The following is a 26,884-nucleotide window of genomic DNA, read 5'->3' as shown; positions in this document are numbered from 1 at the left end:
ATGGAAGTAGTGCAGTATGCCATTAAAAATAACTTTGTAAAATGTTTTAAATCGGTAACTAAATTATTTCATTCTGGTGAGTGATTTTTTAAAATAGTTAGCCATAAAAATGTCATCATCATCATCATCAAATTCCTTCCATGTACCCTCAAGGGGTGCATACAAGATATGATAGTACTACATGAAAAAAATTTATAGATATAAAATTTTTAAAATCTGTAACATTTATTTGTAAGATGTATATAGGCAAAATGTAAATAGAAATGTAAATAGACGTATAGATGTATATAGGTGAAATGTAAATAGAAATGTAAATAGATGAAAATTAATCATAATATAGGAATACATGGAGAACATATTCTAAACAGGAATGGTAAAAAATTGATTGACACTGTAGTTTATAATAACCTAAAAATAATGAATTCCTTCTATAAACATAAAGACATACATTCTCTTGCTTCCCAAGATATACTTGGGAAGCAAGAGGATGGAAATCAATATTAGATTATTTTATATTAAATGAAAAGACATCAAAATTTTCACTAGATGTTAGAGTTCACAGAGGATATGAAATAAGCAGTGACCACTTGCTTGTTAAGATAAAATTAAGATTACCACCTAAATGGCTACAAGTAACAAGAACAGAAAGAAAATTTGAAACATTTGTTTATGAAACTAGACTGTTGAATGGAATATACAATGGCTATATGAACAAAGAATTAACCAATATCTAGATAAAATAACACAAAATCAAGAAATAGAAATAGAATGGCTTAATATAAAAATGATACTAAATGCAGCAGCAAATGTAAGTTTAGGAAAGACCAAAAAATTCAATTAAAGGAAAAAACTGAAGATCTGGGAAGATACAATCAAAGAAATAATCAAAAAGAAAAAAGAAGCCTATCACAAATGGTTAAGCAGTAAAAGATTAGAAGATGAAATAGAATATAAAAGAATAAGAGCCATAGCTAAAAGAGAAGTCAGAAAAACACAGAGAATCATTGAACAAATTTGTTTCTAATTTAGAACATCATTTATATAAAATAAAAACCAATGTATATAAGATTTTGAAATACTTAAATGCAGATAGCAAAGACAACATAAAATTAAACCGAATTGAAATTAGAAGAATTTCTAAATTATTACTCCACAGAATTGTGGACAGATAAATATTTTAAAAAAGACAACTGGCAAACAATTAATGAAAATGAAAAGGAAATACCTGAAGAAACCTGAAAACCTAGAAAAACCTGAAGAAATACCTACAAAAAAGAAAATGTTATGGAGAATTTACAAGGAGAAAGGCGATCAGGACACCCATGATCAGTACAAGGCTCAAGCTAGGAAGGTTACCAGCATAGTAAGAAAAGCTAAATCAGATTATGAGAAGACCTCAGCCAAAGAGATCAAGGGTAATCCCAAAGAGTTCTTCCGCTATGTGGCAAGTAAGAGGAAGAATGACTTCGGAAGGATAACCTTAGTGGGTGCTGATGGTATTGAGGTGACAAAATCAGATGTAATAGTCGAGTTACTGAGTGATCACTTCTCAAAAGTCTATCACCCAAGTGAGGATATCTCTATACCTATAGCAATACCTAATGTGAGAATTGAAGCTAAAGAATCAGAGGTATTAAATATATTGCGAAACTTAAATGCAAACACTGCGGTAGGCTTAGATGGAATATCAGCTCGGGTGTTGCGTGAATGTGCAAATGAATTGTCAACCCCTCTTACCTGGATATTTAATTTAAGTTTGAACTCTGGTATGGTCCCTAGGGAGTGGAAGTTAGGCAAAGTGGTTCCTTTGCATAAGGGTGGCTCTAAAACTGCGGTATTGAATTACAGACCAATCACCGTCTCAGGAGTAGTGGTAAAAGTATTGGAAAAGTTGGTTAAAGACAAAATTCAAGAATGGGTGGATCAGGATATGATACTCTATAGAGGCCAACATGGTTTTGTTAAAGGTAGATCCTGCCTTAGCAATCTATTAACTATTCATAATAGGATAACATCCGAGTTGGACAAAGGAACTGGCTACACAGTGGTACTTCTGGATTTTGCTAAGGCTTTTGACAGGATACCCCATAGAACACTGTTACGCAAATTGGAGCAGATGGGAATGGATATTAAATTGGTGATATGGATAGGAGAATGGCTCAGGGAGAGATACCATAAGGTGGTGTATGGAGGAGCTGAGTCCAGATTGAGGCAGGTGACCAGTGGTGTGCCTCAGGGCTCTGTGCTTGGGCCAATGTTGTTTAATTTGTATATAAATGATATAGGAAACGGCTTAAAGGGAGATATTCAGTTGTTTGCTGATGATGCAAAGTTGTGTAATGCAATAAAAAATCAAGCTGATGTTGAAAGTTTGCAGGAGGATTTAAATAAGCTGGTAAAATGGGCAAAAGAAAATGGATGTCAGTTCAATGTGGAAAAGTGTAAAGTCATGCATTTTGGGATTAAAAGATTACCAGCTGTGTACTACATCGATGGAAAGGTACTCCAAGAGATTGATGAGGCTAGGGACTTAGGGGTATTGGTAGATAGGGAGATGAAGTTCAGAGGACACATTGCTAAGGTGTCCAAGATTGCACATAGGATTACTTGGTTGTTGAGGAACACACTGACATCCAGAGATAAAGAGGTTATTATTCCCCTTTATAAAGCATTGATACTTCCACATTTGGATTACTGAGCTCAGGTCTGGTCACCTGGATTCCTTGGAGATGAGGAGGCTGTGGAGAGGGTTCAGAGAAGAGTGACCAAGTTGGTGAGTGATATAAAAAATGCTCCCTACATTGATAGATTGAGAGCTTGTGGATTGCAGAGATTGGTTGATAGGCGAAGAAGAGGGGATATGATAAAAACATTCAAATTACTAAAAGGTTTTTATAGGATTGATGCAGGGGAAATGTTTCAGCTGTGTGATAGTGATGGAAGAACAAGAGGTCATCTTTGGAAATTAAAGAAGGTGTGGTTAACAAAGGTGTCAGAACAAGGTTTTTTGCCTGGAGGGTGGTGAATGAGTGGAATTCATTGCCTGACTTAGTTGTGAGCTCTTCGTCTGTAAATGAATTCAAGAAGAGATATGACAGATATTGTTTTGCTAGTTTGGGTCTCCCGCAATGAGTCTACTGACTCCATGGAGATACCCGTAATAATAATAATAAAGAAGAATCAGAAATCAGCCTGAAAGAAACAAGAAACAGAAAATCACCTGGAGAAGATAAGATAGGTTCCGAATTATATAAATATGCAGGAACAAGATTCAAAGAAAGACTCTTATTATTTTTAAATAAAATTTATTCAACTGGTATCCCCCCAATAGAATAAAAAAAAGCAATTGTGATTCCTATCTTTAAAAAAGGTAATAGAGGTGACCCTAAAAACTATAGAGGTATCAGTATACTAAATTCCTGTTACAAAATATACAGCAGAATCTTAAATAGCAAACTGATGAAATATTCCAAAAACTTTATTTTAGAAGTACAGAATGGATTTAAAAAAGGAAGATCATGTATAGACCCGGCCTTTTGCCTAAAATTAATAATAGAGAAAAGAAGAGAATACAATTTAGAAACACATATTGCATTTATTGACTTTGAAAAAAGCATTTGACAAAGTTAAAAGAAACATATTATTTAACATATTAAAATAAATACAAATACCAAATAATATCCTAAAAGCTATCACAACTATATATGAAAATAATCAAATACAAATAAGAGTAAATCACGAGATATCATATACGAGAGAGATAAACCAAGGGGTCCGACAGGGATGTCCCCTCTCAGCAACTCTTTTTAATTTTTACTTAAAATGAAATGGAATAAAAATTTACATCGAGGTATTAAACTTTCTCCTACAGTGAACTTAAACACTCTCCTTTTTGCCGACGACCAAATAATAATTACAAATTCTGAAGATAACCTACAGAAAGCTATTTTAGATCTAAATGAGATAGCCAAAGATTATGGTATGATAATATCAACAGAAAAATCAAAAACTATGGCCTTTAAAGGACAAGATCCAGCAAGAACTAAAATAGTAATAGATAACAAGATCTTAGAAAAGGTGAATTCATTTAACTACCCAGGATGTATGATCACGTATGAAAATGAAAAATATATAAACGTAAAAAATTGGAAAATATTTTAAAATAAAAGGTGTAATTAACTCTATATTTAAACCAAACCCAGTTGAAAATGAAAACCAGACTAAAAGTATACAATACATTAGCCCTACCAGTCTTAATGTATGGTAGGGCTAATGTATTGTCCTACCATACATTAGCTGGTAGGACAATACATTAGCCCTAATGTATTGTCGAAATTTGGACATCTGGAATGTCCAAATTTCTTTTGGACATTCCAGATGTCCAAAAGAAATCTGGACATCTGGATCCAGATTCCAGATTCTGGAATCTGGAATTCCAGATTCCAAATTTCGACCAAATTTGTCCAAATTTCGACAAGCGAAATCTGGATAATAAAACAAAAAGACAAAAAAGATTAATAACAGCAGAAATGAAGTTTATGAGAAAAACTGCAAAGTATACCCTATTTGATCACAAAAGAAACGAAGAAATTATGAAAGAATTAAACCAAGAACTAGTAATAGAAAAAATTAAAAAATATAAACATAAATGGATGGAACACGTTCAAAGAATGAAAACAGAATGATTACCAAAACAAGCCATTAGGAAAAAGAAAAGCAGGAAGTCCTCTTAAATGATTCAACAATGATTCTAAGGCCGGAACAGACCATGCTAGGTCTAAATCCTTGATACGCATGATGATGATGTATATAGGTGCACTAATCAAATTTTAGAGGAGCACTAATCGAATTTGGGTATTGAAAAAAATGACAATAATCTAGGGCGTATTAATCGAGGGATTACTGTATCTTCCTCTTCAAATACAGAAGAAATAATGCATATTCGTATCCCTTATATGTAAGGCATTAGTGAATGCATAGTGAAAGTTTTAAAATGACTAAATATTTTTTGTTGCCTTTCAACAAATCAGAAAAATCCCACCTTCCTCACTTCTCCAAAGGACAAGCTTCCACATGTAAGTCATCCAGGTGTCTACCAAATTCCTTGCTCTTGTGGGTTATCTTATTTCGAACAAACAGGAAGATCTGCTTTTGTTCAGATAGAAGAACACGTCGTATATTCAATACCTTGAACCTGAACAGTCTGGACTTGCACAGCATGCCATCAACACTAGACATATAGAGTTCATTGGAACAAGACAAGAGTCCTTCACAAAAGTCTGTTCCTCATCGTACGGCTTTATAAAGAAACATGTGAAACTTTACTTCACTCTTCCAACTTACACTGATCCGATGATCTATGGCTGTCCCGTTTGTGGGAGATAGTACTCTTTAAATCAGCTAATCTTTCTTACCTTTTTTAATTGTGTGTATATATATATATATATATATATATATATATGTTTTTTTTTAAATAAGTAAGGCAACTTAATGACTTTTTTTTTGGTTATCTTACATGAGCTACTTAAGTGGCACCCTTTGGACTTGTCAGTTATTGTCTAATTAGCCTTTTTACATGTACTGAAGATGCCTGTGATATTCAGGCAAAAATTCTACTAATAAGTAATATTTTACTGAGTTAATTCCATTATTATAATTTTTCTTGCTGTGTTTATGGTACTTCACTAAGAACTTTATTTTTCTTTTAAACAAGTGTAACAACAGAAGTGCACTGTCATTAAAATTAATCATTTTAATCTTAGTATGTAATATAATAGGTTTATGTGACTCCTTTTCACTGGAAGCGACACCATCCTTACTTTGAATTTTATCTGCCATTATTGAAACAATAAAAAATAATAATCGTAAACAGTTTATATTCCACAGCAAAACACGAAAACACAAAGAGATGTAGCAAGCAATGACATCTTAAGCAAACAGCTCATGAAAATTGTGCATTGGGTGATCATGGGAGTGTCATGTCACTAAAACTGTTCACATGAGTGAATGTGGCATCATATAAATAGACACTGGTCATAACTGAAAAGAATCATATGAGAGCAGATCATTGGAAAGTGAAGCAATGTGAGGTGGCGTATTACTGAATACTAATCTGCTTATGTGTGTGTGGGGGGGGGGGGGAGTTATACATTGATTTACTTGGTTTGAGTACACGTTATTTAATATTAAACGACTAAAACATCGAGATTAAATAAAAGCAGATTTTTTTCGCACAACTAGTTTCATCTTTACAGACTTCTTTAAGTGCAAAAAAATGTAGAAATAACCAGCAAGATAACCCGTAAAGGAATTGGCTCTGAAGTACAAAAAAGTGTTAGCAAACAACTGTTAAGGTTAAAGCCTCGATGAGTTTAAAAAATAATATTCTCTAACTGTATTATTAAGCATACGTGTGCATTCAAGATCCAAGCATGCCAATATTGGATAGCAGAACAGTGACAATTTAACAAGTTGTAACTCAGGTTACTGTTGATATGTACAGGGTTAAGGATTATATCTTTTGATTCCATTATTTTCCTTTCTAACAACGTCATAACAACGATGAAGGTTATTTGACTTTTCCCAGAGAACTGGATGTGGAAGCCCCCCCTCTTCGTTGGAGTTTGCAGAAAACAGGACATGGCTAGATAAAGCACTGGTTCTTGTTCTCTTGCAATTTATGTCTCTCTGATGTTCCTCGATGCAACGTTCAATTGATTTTTTCATCTGGCCAAAGTATGGTTTACCACAATTGCAGAAAATCTGATAGAGGCGGCCAGGATATTTGAGATTGTTATGCCTAGTCTTTGGCCAACTTAAAAGGGAACAGAACTTTGGTAGTGTTGTGAAGAAAGTCTGAATGTTATATTTTCTTAGAATTTTTGCCAATTTTGGTGTGACAGAGCTGATGTAAGGAATAGAAATGTTCCCTTTAAAAAATTGTAGTATCTTCATTGCAATGAGGGAGAGGGTTGAACAGGAGTTTGTTGACAGTCTTCATTGAGTAGCCATTTAGATGAAATGTAGTTAGAAGGTGATTGGGTTCATTGTTAAGTTCTCCTTCATCAGAAAGAAGCAAGACAGACCAGTGTCTGAGTGTAAAAATGATCCCAAATTTTTGAGGAGGATAATTGTGGGAGCGAGTGTGACGATACCTGTCTGTATGGGTAGGTTTTCTGTAAATAGAAATCTTTAATTTTCCAGATGGATGGGTGGGTTTGACAACCAGAAAAGACAGAGACCCGTTGACTTCCAACTCAGCTATAAACTTTATAGTTTATAGCTGAGTTGGATATCAACAGTATCAACAATATCAACAGTAACCTGAGTTACAACTTGTCAAATTGTCACTGTTCTAATATCCGATATTGGTGTGCTGGAGATCTTAAATGCACGCATATGCCTATTAATACAGTAAAAAGAGAGTTCTTTTTTAAACTCATCAAGGCTTGAATCTTAACAGTTGTTTGCTAAAGCTTTTTTGTACTGTTCAGAGCCAGTTCTTTACGTTATCTTGCTGATTATTTCTATGTTTTTTGCACCTGAAGAAGTCTGTGAAAGATGAAGTATATATCTATCTATGATATATTTGGAAACATGCTGGGAAAAAAAAAAAGTATATATAAGAGTTTACAATAGCAAAAGAAATTGTCTTCAATTCTTTCCAGTTTGAAATAACTAGTAAATTTTGGATATTTACATTTTAAACTTATTCCTCTTTTCAGCCATTTTCTGTCCATGAGTATAAAGACTCATCACAGGAAACACAAACTATCCACACAATCTATCATACCTCTCCTTAAACCCATTAACAGATAAAGCACTCACAATTGAATATGACAGACCATTATAATCATTCAAAACTTATCAAGCAAAAACTCTAGCACTCACACCCCTACTAACCACACCTTTATTCAACCTCTAGAAATGACCGCTTGTTCTAGTTTCTCCAGTCAAGTGCTAAAACATATCCCCTGTATCAATCCTATAAAATCCTTTAATTTAAATGTTTCTATCATATCCCCTCTTTTTCTCTTATCAATCAACTTCTGTAATCCACACACCCTCAGTCTATCTTCATAGGACATACATTCCACAGATCATTCACCACCTTGGTCACTCACCTCTGAATCTTCTTCACCACTTCCTCATCCCCAAGAAACCCTGGAGGACCAGACAGTAATTCAGATGTGGATGTATCAAGGCCTTATAAAGAGGAATAACAACTTCCTTGGCTTTACTTGTTAATGTGTTCTTCAATAGCCAAGTAATCCTATGGGCTACCTCAGCAACCTTAACAATATGCCCTCTAAACTTTAACTCTCTGTCTACATCCACCCCTAAATCTCCAGATTCATCTATTTCCTGGAGTACAGTGCCATTAATCTGATACACAGCTTGTAATCTATTTATCCCAAAATGCATAACTGTACATTTCTCCACATTAAACTTATACCCATACTGACAACATATTTAAATCATCCTGCAAGCTTTCCACATCATTTTGATTAACTATTACTCTACCTAATTTCACATAATCAGCAAATAATTGAATATTTCCTTTCAGGTTATTTTCTATATCATTTACGTACAAATTAAACAGCAACGGTCCCAGCACTAAACCTTGCAACACCACTAGTCACCTGTTTTTGTCTCAATTACACTGATTCACTGCCTTAAACTGAATCAGTTTAAGGCACGGTTGGATTAGCATTGTGCGCAATAGCGTGTATCTCTCACAATGAGTCTCTAGATGTTAATAATAATAATAATTACTTCCCAAAACTTAGAGATAGGGTGCTTAAGGATCAAAGCGGTATAATATAACTGGGAAGAGACCTCTATGTAAATAGAGACCTCTATTAAAGAATGGGGAGAACTAGGGCTTCTGACCTAATGTCCAATCTCCAACTTCTCATGGCTAACCCTATTAAGTGTCTACCTGAATAGTAAACGAACAAGGATGGGCTGGTAATTTGGGATTTAGCCGATCAAATTGTATTCTTATTGGCTTAAACCATGATGTAAAATGATGGTGCAACATGACAGAATATCATGCCAGCTGGGACATCACCCGTTTAAACAAAAGCCACACTGTTTTCATCAGGGAACCAGGATGAACAGCAAAAAAAAGTCAACTATTGGAACAAATCTGAGAACACATCCCAACTTAACATCAACAGAGTTCAAGGTTGATACTATCAGCAAAGATATCAATGGAAAAGAAATGGAACCAGCAGAAGAACTGGATGAGTACCAGATCGACATAATAGGCATGAATGAAGCAAAGATGACAAAAACAAGTGAGAACATGCAGCTAATACAAAATGTTATATTCTGGCAATAACAATTATGGAAAAGAGGGAATAGATATAGTAATCAACACTAAATATGAGGATAATCTTGGCCATTGTTGGCCGAGTGGTTAACATATCCGCTCTCTAATCAAAAGGCTGCAGGCTCAAATCCCGCCATGAGCATGGATGTTTGTGATTGTCGGTGAAAATCTAGTGGTGGTGGGCGGTAGATGGTGTTGGTGTAGATGATGATAGTAGTTGCGGTTGGTGGAGACAGAGAGTTGTAGAGTAGGTGCCCTTCCTCGATGAGTCTTTGGACTCCCTGGAGGTGTCATGTAATAATAATAATAATAATCTTGAATAGCAGGCAATATTAATTATAGTGATGTGGACAAATATCAGAATGGGACAATAACATTGGTATCGTTAAAAGGAAAAGTTGGTGCTTGTTGGAGATCTCAACAGCAGAGTAGGAAATGATTACCAGACATATAAAAATGTTTCGGGAAAATTTGGAGAAAAACGCAATGCTAATAATAATGGTAAATGCCTGCTGGATTTCTGTTCAGGACATGGATAAGTTATTAGGAACATCATGTTCTTACATAAAAAGGTGAACAAAGTCACATGGTGAAAAGATGAAAGAAATAAGAAAAGTCTCACTGACTATTTTATATTTGATAACGATGTTTTTACTGTTTCAGGACAAAAGAGTACACACAGGATTTGAAATAGGAAGTGATCACTATTTAGTTTTGAGCAGGAAAAAATTGAATTTCACATTGAAAAGAAGTGTGTGTAAGAAAGTTTAAAAATGAATCAAGACTGAGCAGCTATCAGAGGTTAAGTGTCAACTGAAATACACAAATATCATTGCATAAAATTAAAGAGTTGGAAAATAAGAACTAAATCTTGGAGATTTAGTGGCAAATCTTGAAGAGAAAATTGATTGATTAAGGTGAGGTTGTCTAAGAATAGAGAAATCAGAATTCCACAGTAGACTCAGAAAGTTAAAGAGGCAGTGAATGAAAATAAGAAAGCATATCAAAAGTTCGTGGCAAGTAAGCAGCTCGTGCTCTTAGTGAATGCAGAGAAAAATGTAAGAAAGTGAAGCACTGTGTAAAACTAGCTAAACAAAAGTCATGGGAAGGCTTTGATAAGAACACAGAAAATATCAGGAAGGTTGCAAAATATTATTATTACAGGCAACTCCAAGGAGTCCTTACTCATCAAGGGAGGCCCTAACATCATGTCAAGAACAACTATTCGACATTCACACAGTTTCTATCATACCACGCTTTGAACTCATTCACAGTCATAGCACCCACAACAGACTCTGGCAGCTTATTCTACTCATTCACCACTCTCCAAGTAAAAAACGTAGCTCTAACACCCTTGCTAACCATATTCTTGCCCAGCTTCCATGTATGGCCCTAGTCCTCCCACCACCAGTCCTGTTCTCAAAAATATTCTCTGAATTAATCTTATAGAAACCCTTCAGTAATGTGAATGTCTCAATCACATCATCCCTTTTCCACTTATCAACCAATTTCTGCAACCCACAAATCTTCAACCTGTTCTCATAAGGTTAATTCCATAGACCTGCTATCATCTTGGTCACTCGCCTCTGGATGATCTCCACCTCATCAAGAAGAAACCCTGGCAACTTCCAATGAACAGCTTTCCTCCAAATTAATCTGTTATCTTGAAAGATTCCAATATTGTGAGATTTTATATTTCTGTCTTTTTTTTTTTTAAGGTATATCATGGCCTTCTTCTGGGTCTTTTCCCTGCCAACCTGGGAAAGAACGCTTATTTTGCTAATCTTTCCTCTTCCATTCTGTTTAAATGACATACCAACTGAGATTAGTTTTACTAACATATTCCTGAATGCTAACAATGGCAAGTTCTTTCGTAATACAGTAATTTCCTAATGTGATACTGCCATTGCCATCTGTTTACTCTACTAATCTTTCTCAGAACTCTCATATCAGAGATCACCAGTCTTTGATCAAGTGTTTTATTTCTAACCCAGCTCTCAGATCAATAAGTTAAAATTTCTTTGAACACAGATTTGTGTACAGCTAATTTAGTGTTTTGACTGAATTCTTTCTTATTCTATATAAATTTATTCAGTTGACTTCCAACCATATTCAGCTTTGCTGATACGGTTGTCTATTTCCATATTTAATTTACCATCTTCACTAAAAATTGTGTCTTAATAGCTGAAATGCTTTACTTGTTCTCTAGGTTCACCATTAAGGATCTGCCTATTTTCATTGTCTTTGTATTTTTATTGCTGATTTTCACACCAGATTTATTACAACAGTTATACAATTTAGTCAGGGAATCTTGCACACTTGTACTGGATTTATTCAGAAGTATAACATCTGTGCATAAAGTAAAAAACAAAAATTAACATCAGCAATTTTGATAGCAGATTTAATACCACTTTCCTTCATAATATTATCCATATGGATAATGAATAACAGTGCAAATAATGTGCACCTTTGTCACACACCTGATTTTATCTCAAACTAGCTTCCTCTACCTCCTTCAAGTCTACCTGCTGATTTACATCTTAAATAGAGACTATGTATTATAAATTAAAGATGCCAAGAAATTATATTCTTTTGAGATAAAATCAAAGTGTGTTTTGCTTACACACTTTATCCGTGTGTAAGCAAACACAGTTTGCACGTGAAATAACTTGCAACAGAGACTATGTATTGCTTGATATACTGTCCCATTTACACCATTGTAGTGTTTTGAAGAGCTTTCCTCTTTGCACCTTGTCATATGCTTTTTCCCAGTCTTGAACAGTTAAATACAAATCCTTGTTATATTCTCATGATTTCTCAACTATTTGTCTTAAAGTGAAAATCTGATCCTGAGAGCCTCTGTTTGTCCTGAATCCAGCTTGTTCTTCATCTCAAGTATACTTGCATAAATCTTATCAGAACACTCAGTAGGGAAATACCTCTGTAATTCTTGCATTCAGTTTTATTTTCCTTATTATAAATGGGTACTATGTGAGCACTGCTCCAATCTTCTGGAATTCGATTCTCTGAACAGGCCTTCTGAATTATGCAATGCAGCTTTTGTAAAACTTTTATACCTCCATATTTGACATTTCTGGTCAAATTTCACCTACTCCAGTTGCCTTTACACATTTCAGGTATTTGATGACTTTTTCTTACTTCAAGTATGTATGTATATTCCTGACTGCATTTGCATTGGGAGTTTTCTTCCATCATGCTGACACACTGCTTTTTTCATTTAGCAGTCTTTCAAAGTAATTACTCCAAACATCTAGAATATCTTCATCTTCAGTTTTCATGTCACCTTTATAATTTCTGATTCCTTTTACAGTACTCTTTTCCTCCAATTCTAAGCTTTTTCAATAGCCTCCAGAATATCAAGACTTACTAGATGGCTGCACTGTGTGTAGTGTTTGTAGAGAGCTCCCGAAAAGATAAGTGTTATTTTGAGTAATAATTGGCAATATTGCTTGAATCTTAAATTAGTATTGTTTATTTTTGGTAACTTAGTGTGTCTGTGTGATTTTTGCATTATTTAAATTAGTATTTTGATAAGATACAATAGATAGCGTAGCACATGGCACCAATGAGAAGAAAGACAATGGCATCCAAATCATCAGCGTCTTTTTTAAAAATTTTAACTTAAGCGAGTTTGTTCAGTGTAATTCCTGCAAGAAGTATGCTTTGCTGAGAACAGCTGGAGTTTGGTTCGATGATGATAGTGGTGGGAATGTGTGCCGAAAGTGTAAGGAAAGTGAGGATTTGAAGTGTGTCTCAGTTCGCGAGATTGATGTCATTGATGAAAGTCAGAATGTGATAGAAAATAGTGACATGATAGGAATTTGCGATGTAGTACCAGATAGCTTTGAGAGCTGTGTTGAAAGTGAGAGTGAAAGTAAAAATACAGAGTGAAAGAATGGTTTAACAATTAAAAAAATGAAGAGTTAGTTACAATGAGTGAGATCGCACAGTTTGTGCAGAGTGATACATAGGGCGAAGTGGCAGCTGGAGCGATTGCAAAATTGTTTACCGAGCACATCAGCTAATCAAAAGTAAATGTGTGATAAGAAAAATAAGAGTATGATCAGGAGTGTAAGAAAAATGAAGGAGCGAGTGTTGTACAGTGATTCATTAGTAAGAGGTGTAATAGATGAGAGTTTGTTAAAATCGTACTTACCATGTGCGAAAATTAAGGATGTAAGTGAATCTATTAGAGCCCAAAAGCAGAGGGTGGAAGAAATGATAGTAGTGGCAGGAAAGAATGATTTAAAAGGAAAAAAAATTGTTATGAGAAAGGACTTGAAGGAATTACTAGAGGTAGCAAAAGAAAAGAGTGAGAGGGTTAAAATAGTGAGTCTGTTGCCGTGGTATGACAGAGAAGAGTTGAGAAGGGCCATAATTGCAAATGACTCTATGCGCAGGTTATGCAGGAGGGGTGGTGTGGAGTTTGTGGACATGTGGAGTGAGTTTGATGGGCAAAAGGATTTATACAAGATGGTTGCAGTTTGCATCTGTTTATTTTGCATCTGAATGGATCTGGTGTGTGGAGAGTGGAAAAAGTGTTGTTGAATGAAGTGAAAGTGGATGTGCAGAATCAGGGAAACTAGAGTTATTAAGGGAGAGGGGGGGGGGGGGCGAAGTGGATATGCTGGCTTCAGGGAGGTAGTTGAGTGTAAGACTGTGTATAATATGCCCAAGCTAGTGCGAAGGATAAATCAGAATGGGATAGTTAGCATAAGGCATCAAGATAGGTGTGGGACTAACGGGCTTCTGCATTTCATGTATACTAATGCCAGGAGTATTAAGAACAAGAGGGAAGAATTTTTCGCCTTGATTGGCTCTTCCTGGCCACAGGTTATTGGCATTAGTGAAACATGACAGAAGATGATATAGCTAGTGGGATAGAATGTGAGGGGGTATAGTGTGTTTAGGAGGGACAGAGAGAATAAAATGGGGAGGGGGGGAGTGTTATTGATGATAGCTGATGAACTGCAACCTAGGAGAATAGAAATTGAACTGCAGGATAGCAAAAAGAGCATATTTGAGGCTATGTGGTGTGAGATTGAGACTAGCAGAACAAAATATACAGTTGGGTGCTGCTGCAGAGCAGGTGACGGAATAGATGGTGGAGATAGTATGCATAAACAAATAGACGCATTGAGTGGAAGGAGGGTAATTATTATGGGGGATTTCAACTATGGTAACATTGATTGGAAGGAGGAGAAGACACATGGGAGGAAGAAATTGTATTTTACGCAGTTATTAAGGGATAACTATCTGTGACAGCATGTAATGGAAAGCACTAAGGATTCGAGAGTGCTTGATCTAGTAATTGCATCTGAGAATTTGACTGTAATGAATATGACCACGTTGCCACCAATTGGTGAGAGTGATCATAAGGTCTTGACCTGGGAGGTGGCTAAATGTGTGGAATTTTCAATTAAGACAGGGTACATGTTTAATTATCAGGCTGGTAAGTATGAAAAGCTTAGGAGATTGCTTGGTTCAGTGCCATGGCATGTAAAACTGCAAGGACTGGATGCTGATAGTGCATGGGAGGTGGTTAAGGAGGGTTTGCAGGAGGTATTGACTGACTGTATACCAAGAGTCCGAATAGTAAATCAAGTAGGGGTTAAATGGACGAATAACACCATTAAGCTTGAGCTGCAAAAAAAAGATACAACTGTGGAGAGAATTTACGGAGAATGGTGACCTGCAGGCACACGAACAGTATAAAGCCAGGCCAGAAGGGTAACAAGTGTGGTAAGAAAAGCAAAAGCAGATTATGAAAGGGAATTAGCTATGCAAGCTAAAGAGAATCCCAAACAGTTTTTTCGATATGTTGCAAGTAAAAGAAAAAATGTATACGGCAGAATGATTTTAAGGAATGCCGATGGTAGGAAGGTAACTGAATCAGTTGATATAGTGGAATTACTGAGCAAGCACTTTGCAAGAGTATATCATCCGGGTGGTGATATTGCAGGAATGAAGGCACAATTGCCGTATAACCAACAGCTTATACGGGAATTGTGGTTAATGAAGTAGAGGTGAATAATCTATTACAAAACGCTAATGTGAATACATCTGTCGGATTGGATGGTATACCAGTTCATCATATATGAAGCTGCTAAAGAATTGTCAGTGCCCTTGACCATTTTGTTTAATTTGAGTCTCGGGTCTGGGTTAGTCCCGAGGGGGTGGAAAAAGGGGAAAATAGTTCCACTGCATAAAGAAGGTTCCAAGACTGCTGTTGAAAATTATCGACTGATCAGCATATCAGGAGTCGTTATCAAGGTTTTTGAGAAAGTAGTCAAGAGAAAAATACTGGAATGGATAGATGAAAATGGGATACTGTATGGGGGGGACAGCATAGTTTTGTGAATGGTAGATTATGCCTCAGTAACTTGCTCTCATTTTATAACACAGTGATGGCTGAACTGGATAATGGGTTTACAGTGATTTTGCTGGACCTTGCTAAGGCCTTTGACATGATACCACATGGAATTCTAATCAGTAAACTGCAGCATATGGGGATGGATATAGGGTTGATGAGATGGATAGGAGGGTGGTTGATGGAGAGATATCAGAGAGTAGTTTATTCAAGAGTAGAGTCCAAAAGACAGCCTGTGACTAGTAGTGTGCCTCAGGGTTCTGTTCTTGGACCACTACTATTTAATTTGTCCATTAATGATATAGGAAAGGATTTGAGAGGAACTGTTCATTTGTTTGCTGATGATGCAAAGTTGGGTAGAACAATAGTGAATGCACATGATGTAAAAATTTTGTAGGATGATTTGGATAGTTTGGCAGACTTGGCTAAGGAGAATGGATGTCAATTCAATGTGGCTAAATTTAAGGTTATGCATTTTGGGAACAAGTTATTGTTCCTCTGTATAGAGCCTTGATAAGACCCCATCTTGACTACTGCCCACATTTGGGTAGTAATGGTGTACTTTTTTCATGTAGTACTATGGTAAGATTATATATATCAAGAATTTGATGATGATGATAATCTGCATGATTAAGATCAGGATGGTGATGTAGGCTTCAAACAAAGTTTGCATCTCAAGCACCTGAAGTATTGCTTCCACCTTGGTATCACCACCTCTGGGTCTGGCACCCACTGATGAAACCTCAATAAAGGTCGAAACCGGTCTGGGTGTGACCCTTCTCTTAATGCACTGACGAGACCTCAATATAGGTCAAAACCGGTCTGGGTGTGACCCTTCTCTTAATGCACTGACGAGACCTCAATAAAGGTCAAAACCAGTCTGGGTAGTGACCCTTCCCTTAATGCATAGCATTATACATGTCCACAAGGAGATGTGCTTTGCATTATGAGAGATACTAAGACAAGGAGTGATGAGAGCTTGGTCCACCTTTACCACGAGTTGCCTCAGGACTGAAGATACTTCAGGTGCAAACTTTGTTTGCTTACACTTGGATAAAGGATTAAACTAAATTTATTATAGTCTAACCAAGGAAAACAATTTGAGATATGTAGAAGCATGCACAAGCTGTAAGCCTTGTTGTTATGTTTGTAATTTAAATGTTGCAGCCAATTCTTCTGCTTTCTCCCTGAATGATGCTCATGATATATTGAACAAAATATATAGGAGTATTTAATAAATATTAGTTTCCTTTACAAGCATAAAACTGTTATTTTAAAAAATTGTATTAAACTTATTATTCACCATATGTTTAGTAGAGTAACTTTTTTGTGAATGTAATGCAGTAATCCCAGAACCACTGTAGCTTAGCTGGTAATGTCAATTCCTTAAAATGGAAAGATCTGGATTGAAATCCTGTCTAGGACATGAAAAACCCTTATGAAATCTTTTCAACTGAATGGGAGTTAGCCAATATCATACAGAGGTGGGAAGGTTTCACTTCACTAGTTAGTAAAGTACATGCAGTTAACATTGAATAATGTACTAGCCAAATAACCTTAGTTCTTTCTTCATAATTACAAATAAAAAAACAGTAATCTCTCTTATCTGAGAGTAGAGTAGTTAAAAATCTTTTTGCTGGGTGCAGTGAAGGATCGGATGTCTGAAGGCACAGTTAACTACCGTCTATTAACTGATTTCTGGTATGTGATGCTATACCAGAAGTCAGTTGACATATTAACCCATTCATGGGTGTGTTAAATGAAGGTTTTGATAACTGAAAATAAAGGGATGTAATTTCAAATAAATAAATAAACTAGACATGAATGATTTACACAGAAGGATAAATTTATTAATCCTTAGTAAAAAAAAAAAAAAAGTTATTGTTTTTCATTTAATTAATGATTTAGATATTAAAGCATAATTTGCTTACCTTCTTCAAAAGTGGAGTCATCAGTGTAGAAAACACTGTAGGTATTTTGCTCTGCAGAGAATTATAGCTATTTATAATTTCCTAATATAAAGAAGACAAAAATGCAATGGGTTTAAAATGTATGTTTACAAATAGAAAAAAAATGTATGTATATATATATATATATATATATATATATATATATATATATATATATATCGCTATTAGAAAATCACTTATTTTAATGAAATCATAAAAAACTTAGTATATCTTCAGCTCCCAGCAATGAGGCCTCAACAAAAATCAAAACTGGTGTAGGTAGAGAGGGCGCTCGTGAGGCAACAGTAGAAGCAGTGTGTAAGAAGTGCTCCTGATTCAGATAAGTTATTCTTGAAATAGTTAAATATATATAAGTGATTGTTTGAGTAAGAGCTGTTATAAAAGTTGTGTGCTACTAGTATTATTACCGTGTGGGATATTTTGCTTCAAGATGATTACAAATTCATTGTTTTTGGCACTTAGTAGTAACTGGCAGAGGAAAGATGGCGGTGGCTTTGTCAGTGCATGACTTTAACTTAGACTTCAGTCATTTCATGAAGTACAAAGTGTGCTACATGTATTCTTTTGATTACACAGATGGTCTGTGGACATTTAGGGCTAGTGGAAAGAGGGTATGTGCTAAGTGTGAGCTAAACAAGGATTTGATGAGTGATAACATAATTTGATGAAAGAAAGTGTTAGTAGTGACAATGTCGAGGGAAGAAGGAGTGCTCGTTCGAAAGAAAAGCATGGTAGGAAAGAAAGGAGAAAAATTGTTAAGAAAGTACTGAAAAAAGAAAAACGAGTGATTTGAAAACCATAATGAATGGTAAAAAGAACAAAACGAGGTGAATGTGGGGAAAGGAAACAAAATTGAGAGAATGAAAGAAACCGGAAATAGTATGACGAAAGGATCAAAAGTGGAAAAAATGGAAAGAAGGAATGAAAGCAAAAGTTGAATGCATGCTCCAAGTACAGAAACTCAAAAGGATGAATAAAAGTGAAGGTGTGAAGTGGGAGTCGAGAGTTTGAAAATTAGAAAGATTGAATGATAGAGAGAATGTGACGCGAGATTCAAAAGTTGAATTGGGTTGGATGAGGCAAAAGATGAAATGGATGCGGAATGAAATTAAGAAAATTTGGGTGAAAACAATTAAAACAAATCAAGTAGGTACTAAAGAGTTAATGAAAGACGAGTGAGTGGCGTTGTATGGTGACTCCATTATTAAAGGTGTGCTGGATGAGAGGATGCACAAGGTATGTTTTCTAGGTGGTAAAATGAGTGGAGTGATTGAGGCATTTGATATGAGGAGGGAGCGAGTGAAGGAGTTGATGGTTTTAATAGGTACGAATGACTTGACAGAGGACAAAGAGCACATCAGAATGGATATCAGGAGGCTGCTTAGACGGATAAAAGAGAATAGTGTGACAGGAAGGGTAGTAAGCATGTTGCCTAGATATGACTGTGGTGAGATGAGGCAGAGAGCAAGGATTATGAAGGGTATGTGGGCTGAAATGTGTGAGGAGAGGGGAGTACAATTTGTTAATGTGTAAAATTAGTTTGAAGGATGAAGTGAACTGTATGGGAGCAATGGATGGCATTTGAGTTGTTATGGTGTGATTCATTTGGAGAGACTGTTGCTGGAAGGTAGAGAAGTGAGTTCAGAGAATGAATCAGATTAAGTGGGAAGTGATGCAGAGGAGCAGGAGAGAACAACAGGAGAGATTGAAGAGGTGGTTATGAATGAGGAAGCAGGTGGCATGAGTATGAAACATGAGAGAATGAGCGTGCAAGAGGAACAGGGAAATGGGGAGGCTCAGAGTGGACAGGGGTACACAGCGGGAGAAAGGTGGATGCTTAAGAGGATATGAGAGCATGTGTAGACAGGAAAGGAATGGGATGACCAGGGATCAAGAGGAAACAGTTGGAATTGAAGAGTGTTCTAAAATGAATAAGTAGAAAGGTAAATGGCCCCAGTCAAGCATGGAGAGATCACATCGAATGAGTGTTATCAGTGGAACTAGCTGTAGATCCGGGAATGAGCTGTTGTGTTTATATAACAAATGCTAGAAGTGTAAGAAACAAGACATATGAAATGTCTGATCACCCAAAAATTATTGGAATAAGTGTGCCATGGTTAGATGAGGATGACATCCTGACAGGTATAGAGATGGAAGAATCTGATGTGTTTCGTGAGGATAGAAGGGTTAAAAGGGAGGGGAGAGTGCTATTGATGATAGAGAAAGAGTTATATCCATACAAAGTAGAGGTGCAAGAGAGAAATAGTGCCAGTGGTTTTGAGGCAGTATGGTGTGAGATAGAGGTGAATGGAATAAAATACTTGGTTGGAGGTTGTTATAGACCAGGAAATGTGGATAGTAGTGACTATGAAATGTATAATCAAATTAGCCACACAAATAAGAAAAGAGTGATCGTTATGGGTAATTTTAATTATGGCAATATAGAATGGAATGATGAGATAGCAACGGGAAGTAAAGAAAATTGGTTTCTTGAGTTTTTGAGGGATAACCACCTCAGACAGTATGCAACAGAGGGCACAAGAGGATTGAAGGTCTTGAATTTGGTCATCTCATCAGAGGATGTAATTATAAATGAGGTGTCAAAACACCCACCAATTGGTGAGAGTGACCATGAGGCGATTACCTGGGTGGTTGCCAGCAGTGTGAGGACTTTTGTAAGAAAAGGGTATATGTAGAACTACAAGGGTGTGATTATACATTTCATTGTATAATCACACCCTTGTAGTAACAGAGGACACACGAGGATTGAAGGTCTTGAATTTGGTCATCTCATCAGAGGATGTAATTATAAATGAGGTGTCAAATCACCCACCAATTGGTGAGAGTGACCATGAGGCGATTACCTGGTGGTTGCCAGCAGTGTGAGGACTTCTGTAAGAAAAGGGTATATGTAGAACTACAAGGGTGTGATTATACATTTCATTGTATTAAAATGCAATTTCTAAATGTATTCCAAAGGTGAGAAGGTTAAATAAGGTAGGTGTGAAATGGATGAATAAAGAGATTAAGCATGCAATACAGAGAAAAAGGGCACGGAGGCAGCATAAGAGAAGTGGAAATAACCAATTCCACGAGGACTACAAAGACCAGGCAAGGTGGGTGACTTGGTTGGTGATGGTAGCTAAAGAGAAGTATGAACAGCAGTTAGCTAATGAAGCCAAAAAGAATTCTATGGAGTTCTTTCAATATGAAGCCAGCAAAAGAAAGAATGATTATGGAAGGATGACACTGATTGGAGAAAATGGTATAAAGACAGCTGTTGCAGAAGGTGTGGTGGAGATACTTAATGAGCAGTTGATAAAGGTCTTTCAATCTTGTGAATGTGACTTCATGAGAGATTGAGAGCAGTTGATGATGGGGAAGAGAGACCGACTGTAAGTGCACAAGAAGCGTATCAGGAGTTGAGCAAACTAGATGTAAATAAGGCTGTGAGACTTGTTAATATATCACCATGTATTCTAAAGGAATGTGCCAGGGAGTTGATGCTGGCCTTGACATATTTTTTTAAAACGAGTCTTGCACTTGGTCAAGTTCCTAAGGAGTATAAGGAGGGCAAGATTGTGCCACTTCATAAAGGAGGTTATAAAAGTCAAGCATCAAACTTTAGGCCTATCTGTGAGTCAGGTGTTTTAGTTAAGTTGTTGGTGAGAATTTTAGCTTGTGAGAACTAGGATCCAGAATTGGTTGACAACAATGGTATTATCTTTGATGGACAGCATCGATTTACTAAAGGAAGGAGATGTTTAAGTAATCTACTTACTTATTACAATAAGTTGTCTAGTTCCATGGACAGAGGAGAGAAATACACAGTAATATGCTTAGATTTTGCAGGGGCTTTTGATAGATTACCGTATGATAAGTTGATAGTCAAATTGGAGTGGATGAGGTTGGATATTATATTGGTGCATTGGTTTAAAAAAAATTTATAGAATTTACAACTGTGTCAAAAAACTTTTTTATTATCCCGATGTTTCGATCTTCATATCAAGATCATCATCTGGAGCATACATAAGTATACAAGACAAGCTGAGTTACATTATTAACTGTAAGCTAGAGAAACAATGATTTGTTCACATGTTGTTCTACTGGCATGACCTCTAGTGAAAAAAAAAGAATATATTTATAAATTACATCAAGCTAAATTCTATTTATGATGACATGACTGAACATTCTTTCTTACACATGGTTTTCTTTCAGAAACAATGATGTCCTATTTTTAGTATTACACTTGTTATTTAAGATACTGGATTTTCTAGAGTCCTGTTTATAGTTGTTCTTAGTGAGGTTTCGTGGGTCAAATATATACCTTCCATATGTTTGGAGGAAAATTGTAGATAGGAAGTTAGTAATGATGTAATTTTTTTCATGTAGTACTGTCATATCCTGTACACCCCTTGAGGGTACATGGCAGGAATTTGATAATGATGATGATGATGATGATGATGTTTGGGATTTTTAGACTGTCATTATTGTTCAGATTGGGGTGGTTGATAATGATCTCACAGGCTTCCTTAAATTTCCGTTCATACTATGTTTTAGTGCAATGTATAAGCTAGCGCTTTTCCAGTAAATTCTGTGTGAGGTATTCAGGGCATGATCCAAAAGGCCAGCTTCACCATAATTATTATATTTAATGTGTCGTTTATGTTCTTTTTTGTCTGATAGGAATTGCGCGTACTGTTTCTCTTATATATGGCATGTTGCAAGTACAATAAATACAGTATACTCCAGGGTAGGCTACTGGAGAGAGCGGGTCTTTGGATGAGTTAAGTAAAATTTTTAATTTTGCAGGAGGTTTAAAGGTGGCTTTGAGGTTGTATTTTTGTAGTACTCTGTTTATTTTGTCTGATGTTCCTTTAATGTAATGAATGATTATAGTTTTACTGTATTCTGGTTTGTCTTTGTTTTGTATTGAGGTTTTGTAGGAATTTTGTTAATAGTGTTTTGGCTGTATCCGTTTTTTTGGAAAGTATTGCTGATAATTTTAAATTCGTCTTTCAGTGCCTGTTCATTGTAACAGATTGACTGAGCCCTAGTTTTTAGAGTGTTGATGACACTTAGTTTTTGTTTTGGGTGCTAGAAACGAAAGTGTGTAATGTTTTTCGATCTCTATTGTGAACTGCATGCGTTTGTGTTGTTTGTTTAGGTGGCTAAGGAATGTGTCTAATGCCTAATTGTACAGGGGAGAAACTTAAAGCACTTTGCTCAAAATGTTCCATGTAAAAGTTAGCAATAGGGAGGGATAATGGCGAGCCCATAGCTATGCCATCTTTTTGTAGGTAGAAGGCATTTTGCCATACAAAATAACCAGAACGTAATACATGCGCGAAGAGTGCTGTGATATCTGGAGGGAATTTGTTCTGTAGGAGAAGGATTGTCATTGATTGGGACATTCGTAAAGAGGGTAGACAAGTCAAAACTGACTAATAAATAATCTTTTTCTAATATAATGTCTTGGATGTTTTTTATGAAGTGTTATGTGTTTTTGATATAGGAGGGGAAATGACCTACCAACTCCTTGAGTGTTCCCGCTAATTTTTTGGCTAAGTGATATGTTGGGCTATCAATTCCTTCAACTATAGGTCTTAGCAGTGTGTTTTCTTTGTGAATTTTCAGTAGCCTGTAAATTCTTGGGGAGCGCACGTAGTTCGGAAATAGTTTTTTGACCGTATCTTCGGGCCATGTGGTAATTGACTTAAGTAGTTTCTCTGTTTTGTTTATTATTCTATTGGTTGGGTTGTAGTTAACTAATTGGTATGTGTTATTGTCAGAGCCCAGCAGATTCATTTTTTCTACATAGTGGTATGGTTTAAAATAACTGTAGCATTTCCTTTATCGGCTCTGGTTATTACTAATTAAGAAAGAATGTTTAATCCTGTCATCATAAATAGAACTTAGCTTGATGTAATTTATAAATTTTTTTTTCACTTGAGGTCATGCCAGTAGAATAACATGTGATCAAATCATTGTTTCTCTAGCTTACAATTAATAATGTAACCCAGCTTGTCTTGCATATTTATGTATGCTCCAGATGATGATCTTGATATGAAGATTGAAACGTCAGGATAATAAAAACGTTTTTTAACACGGTTGTAAATTCCATAAAAAAAGTTTTTAAATGAATGCTGATCACCGTGTAACACTAAAAGAAAGGATTGATGCATTGGTTTGGAGATTGCCTATCTGATGGGTATCAACAAGTTGTGTATGGGGGGAGTGATATCCAGGAAGGGGAGAGTTACTGGTGATGTGCCTCAGGGATCTTTTTTTTTTGGGCCATTACTGTTAAACTTGTATATTAATGATATTGGTGAAGATTTGGATGGAGATATTCAGTTGTTTGCAGATGATGCAAAGTTGAGACGAACCATGAAGAGTAGAGAAGATATTGAGGCCCTACAAGTAGACTTGAATAAATTGAGTGATTGGGCACGAGAATGGGGATGAGAGTTCAATGTTGCAAAATCTAAGGTTTTAAAATTTGGAAAACAAAAATGAGATGCAGAATTTATGCTTGGTGAGGATATATTGTCGGAAGTGGAGGAAATAAGAGATCTTATGGTGATAGTGGATAAGGATCTGAAATTTAGGGGACACAACCAAAATTGTAATGATGTGCAGGACACTGACTTGTAGAAGTAGGGAGATTCTTGTTCCATTGTATAAGGTTTTGATTAGGCAACACATGGACTATTGTGCCCAGATTTGGTCACCTGGTTTTCAGAATGATGAAGAGCTGTTGGAACGGGTCCAGAGGCGACTGACTAATTTAGTTTCTAACCTCTGGAATGTCGAACATGAGGAAAGATTGAGAAAATGCAACTTGCAGAGTCTGGTGGGCATGAGGAGGAGGAGGGGAGATATGATAGAGACCTATAAGTTATTAAGCAGTTGTTATAAGATCAAAGCTGGAGAGGTTCTACAGAAAATAGTGGGAGTTCAGGGGAGAACCAGAGGTCATTATCATCCTCCTTATACAGCTTCCATCCCTGGAAGCTGTATAAGGAGGATGTGAGTGGGGGAGTGAGAAGCAGGTTTTTTTCATGCAGAGTTTTTTGGAATGCCTTGCCTGAGAGTGTGGTGTCTGCAGAGAATTTGAGTGTGTCTAAAGCATGGTATAATGAGCTGTGTGTATGATAAAAGGACCTCCTTGATGAGGCTTTGACTCCATGGGGTCTTGAGTAATAATAATAATAATAATAATATTACACTCATTTGAAAGGAAATGTGCTTAGCATTATTGAATACCAAGGAAATTGATGTGAAGTCAGCATTAGAAATATCTTCGCAACTAGACTGCATAAGTAGCCTAGTTGACAAGATATTTTATGTGCAAACCTTTTGTGCTTGCACTTGGATAAAGGATTAAACAAGAATATAATTTCTTGGCAAGTTTAAGTTAATTACATCTAAACATATTTAACCAGAATAATAAGACATAAACTTCATGTTGGAATAAGTAAGCATAATACACAGCAAACTATAGAACACTCACTCCCCTTCATTTTGAGGAAGGGACTGGTTACATGGAATGATGAAATGAGATGACAGCTTGGGACTGTGTTCAACATGTGAAATTGTGGAACGTCACAAAACTAATAGGTATTTGTAAAACACATTATCAGGTTGACAGCTAACTTGCACAGTGACAAAGAGGTCGTAGTAGGAACAGATGGTTGATTAACTGATTGTTTTAGGAAGGAAATGGAATTAATCAAGCATGCCTACTTTCTCCTCACCTGTTTAGTATCTATGCTGAGGACATCATACAGGTGACATGGAAACTGAAGATTAAGACATCTAGTGGTCAGCATATCCGATCTCCAGTCAAAAGGCTGTGGGTTCGAATCCCGTCGTGGGCATGGATGTTTGTGATTGTCTATGAAAGTACTAGTGATGGTAGGCGGCAGTAGATGGCATTGATGTTAGATGATGAAGGTTGATGAAGTAGTGAGACAAAGAGTTGCAGAGTAGATGCCCTCCCTCAATGAGTCTTTGGATTCCCTGGAGGTGTGATGTAATAATAATAATTACAGTTACAGTGACAGAACAGTGGTAGAAAACACTCAACACAAATGCAATCAAGAATACCATGAATGTTTGACATAAAAAAAGTCATTAAAAATGGAATGTGGTTAGTCAGCTGGTGTAGATGATATTCAAACAAAAATGCTCAAGTATAGATGTATAAAAGATTCACAATGGTTACTCTACATGCTTCAAAAGACCTGGTCAGAGGGTCAAATTCCAGATAACTGGAGTAGAGCTTTCATGATACAAATCTATAAAAAAAAATAATAAAACCAGGATATCAGAGGTATTTCCCTACTGACACCCTGGTAAGATTTATGCAAGTATTCTTGAGAAAAGGCTAAGAAAACTGTAAAAGAGAAATTTGGAGAACAGCACACAGGATTCAAGCCAAACATGTCACCAGATTAGATTTTCACTTTACGACAAATAGTTGAGAAATCATGGGAATATGACAAGGATCTGTATTTAAGTTTCATAAATCTGAAAAAGGCACATAACAAGGTGCTAAGAGAAAAGTCATTCAAAATGCTAGTTAAATGGTATAAATGGGACATTATATTGAGCAGTACAGTCTATATTTGAGCTGTAAGTCAGCAGTTAGAATTTCAGGAGAAAAAGGAATATGGTCTGATGCTAAACCAGGTATGAAACAAGGGTGTACATTATCTCCAATGTTATTCATCATCTATATAGATCACAATATGAAGAAAAGTGGTATTAAACCTGATATCAAAATTGGAACTATTAATATCAATTCTCTGATTTATGCTGATGATGCTATACTTCTAAATAAATCCAGTACAAGTCTGCAGGATTCTCTGACTAAACTGCAGAACTGCTGTAATAGATTTGATATGCAAGTATTTTTGCATATCAAAGCTAGAGAGGGTCTACAGAAAATAGGAGTAGTTTAGGTGAGAACCAGAGGTCATCCCTGGAAGCTGTATAAGGAGGATGTGAGTAGGGGAGTGAGAAGCAAGTTTTTTTCATGCAGAGTTTTGAATGATTGGAATGCCTTGTATGAGAGTGTGCTGTCTGCAGAGAATCTGAGTGTGTCTAAAGCATGGTATGATGAAAATTATGAAAAATTATGATGATTATGAAAATCAGCAATAAAAAGCCAAAGACAAT

General features: G+C 36.1%; 1 protein-coding gene across 1 annotated transcript in view; it reads right to left on the bottom strand.

Annotated features, from left to right (window-relative positions):
• The window catches only part of LOC150095635 (dynein axonemal heavy chain 8-like), a 2,108,518-nt gene that overhangs the window by 1,818,625 nt on the left and 263,009 nt on the right, over positions 1-26,884 (bottom strand). Inside the window, exon 13 of the mRNA XM_090409931.1 lies at positions 17,660-17,740. Within this exon, the coding sequence (XP_090266057.1) occupies positions 17,660-17,740 (81 nt within the window). The remainder of the gene's footprint in view (positions 1-17,659; positions 17,741-26,884) is intronic.

Source organism: Typopeltis vanoorti, chromosome 20 (genome assembly GCF_054136105.1).
Source record: "Typopeltis vanoorti isolate ZY-2024b chromosome 20, IOZ_Tvanoo_1.0, whole genome shotgun sequence".
In the NCBI taxonomy this organism is placed as follows: domain Eukaryota; kingdom Metazoa; phylum Arthropoda; class Arachnida; order Uropygi; family Thelyphonidae; genus Typopeltis; species Typopeltis vanoorti.
Note: the sequence above shows the minus strand (reverse complement) of the source record. Positions and strands in the feature narration are given on the sequence as shown.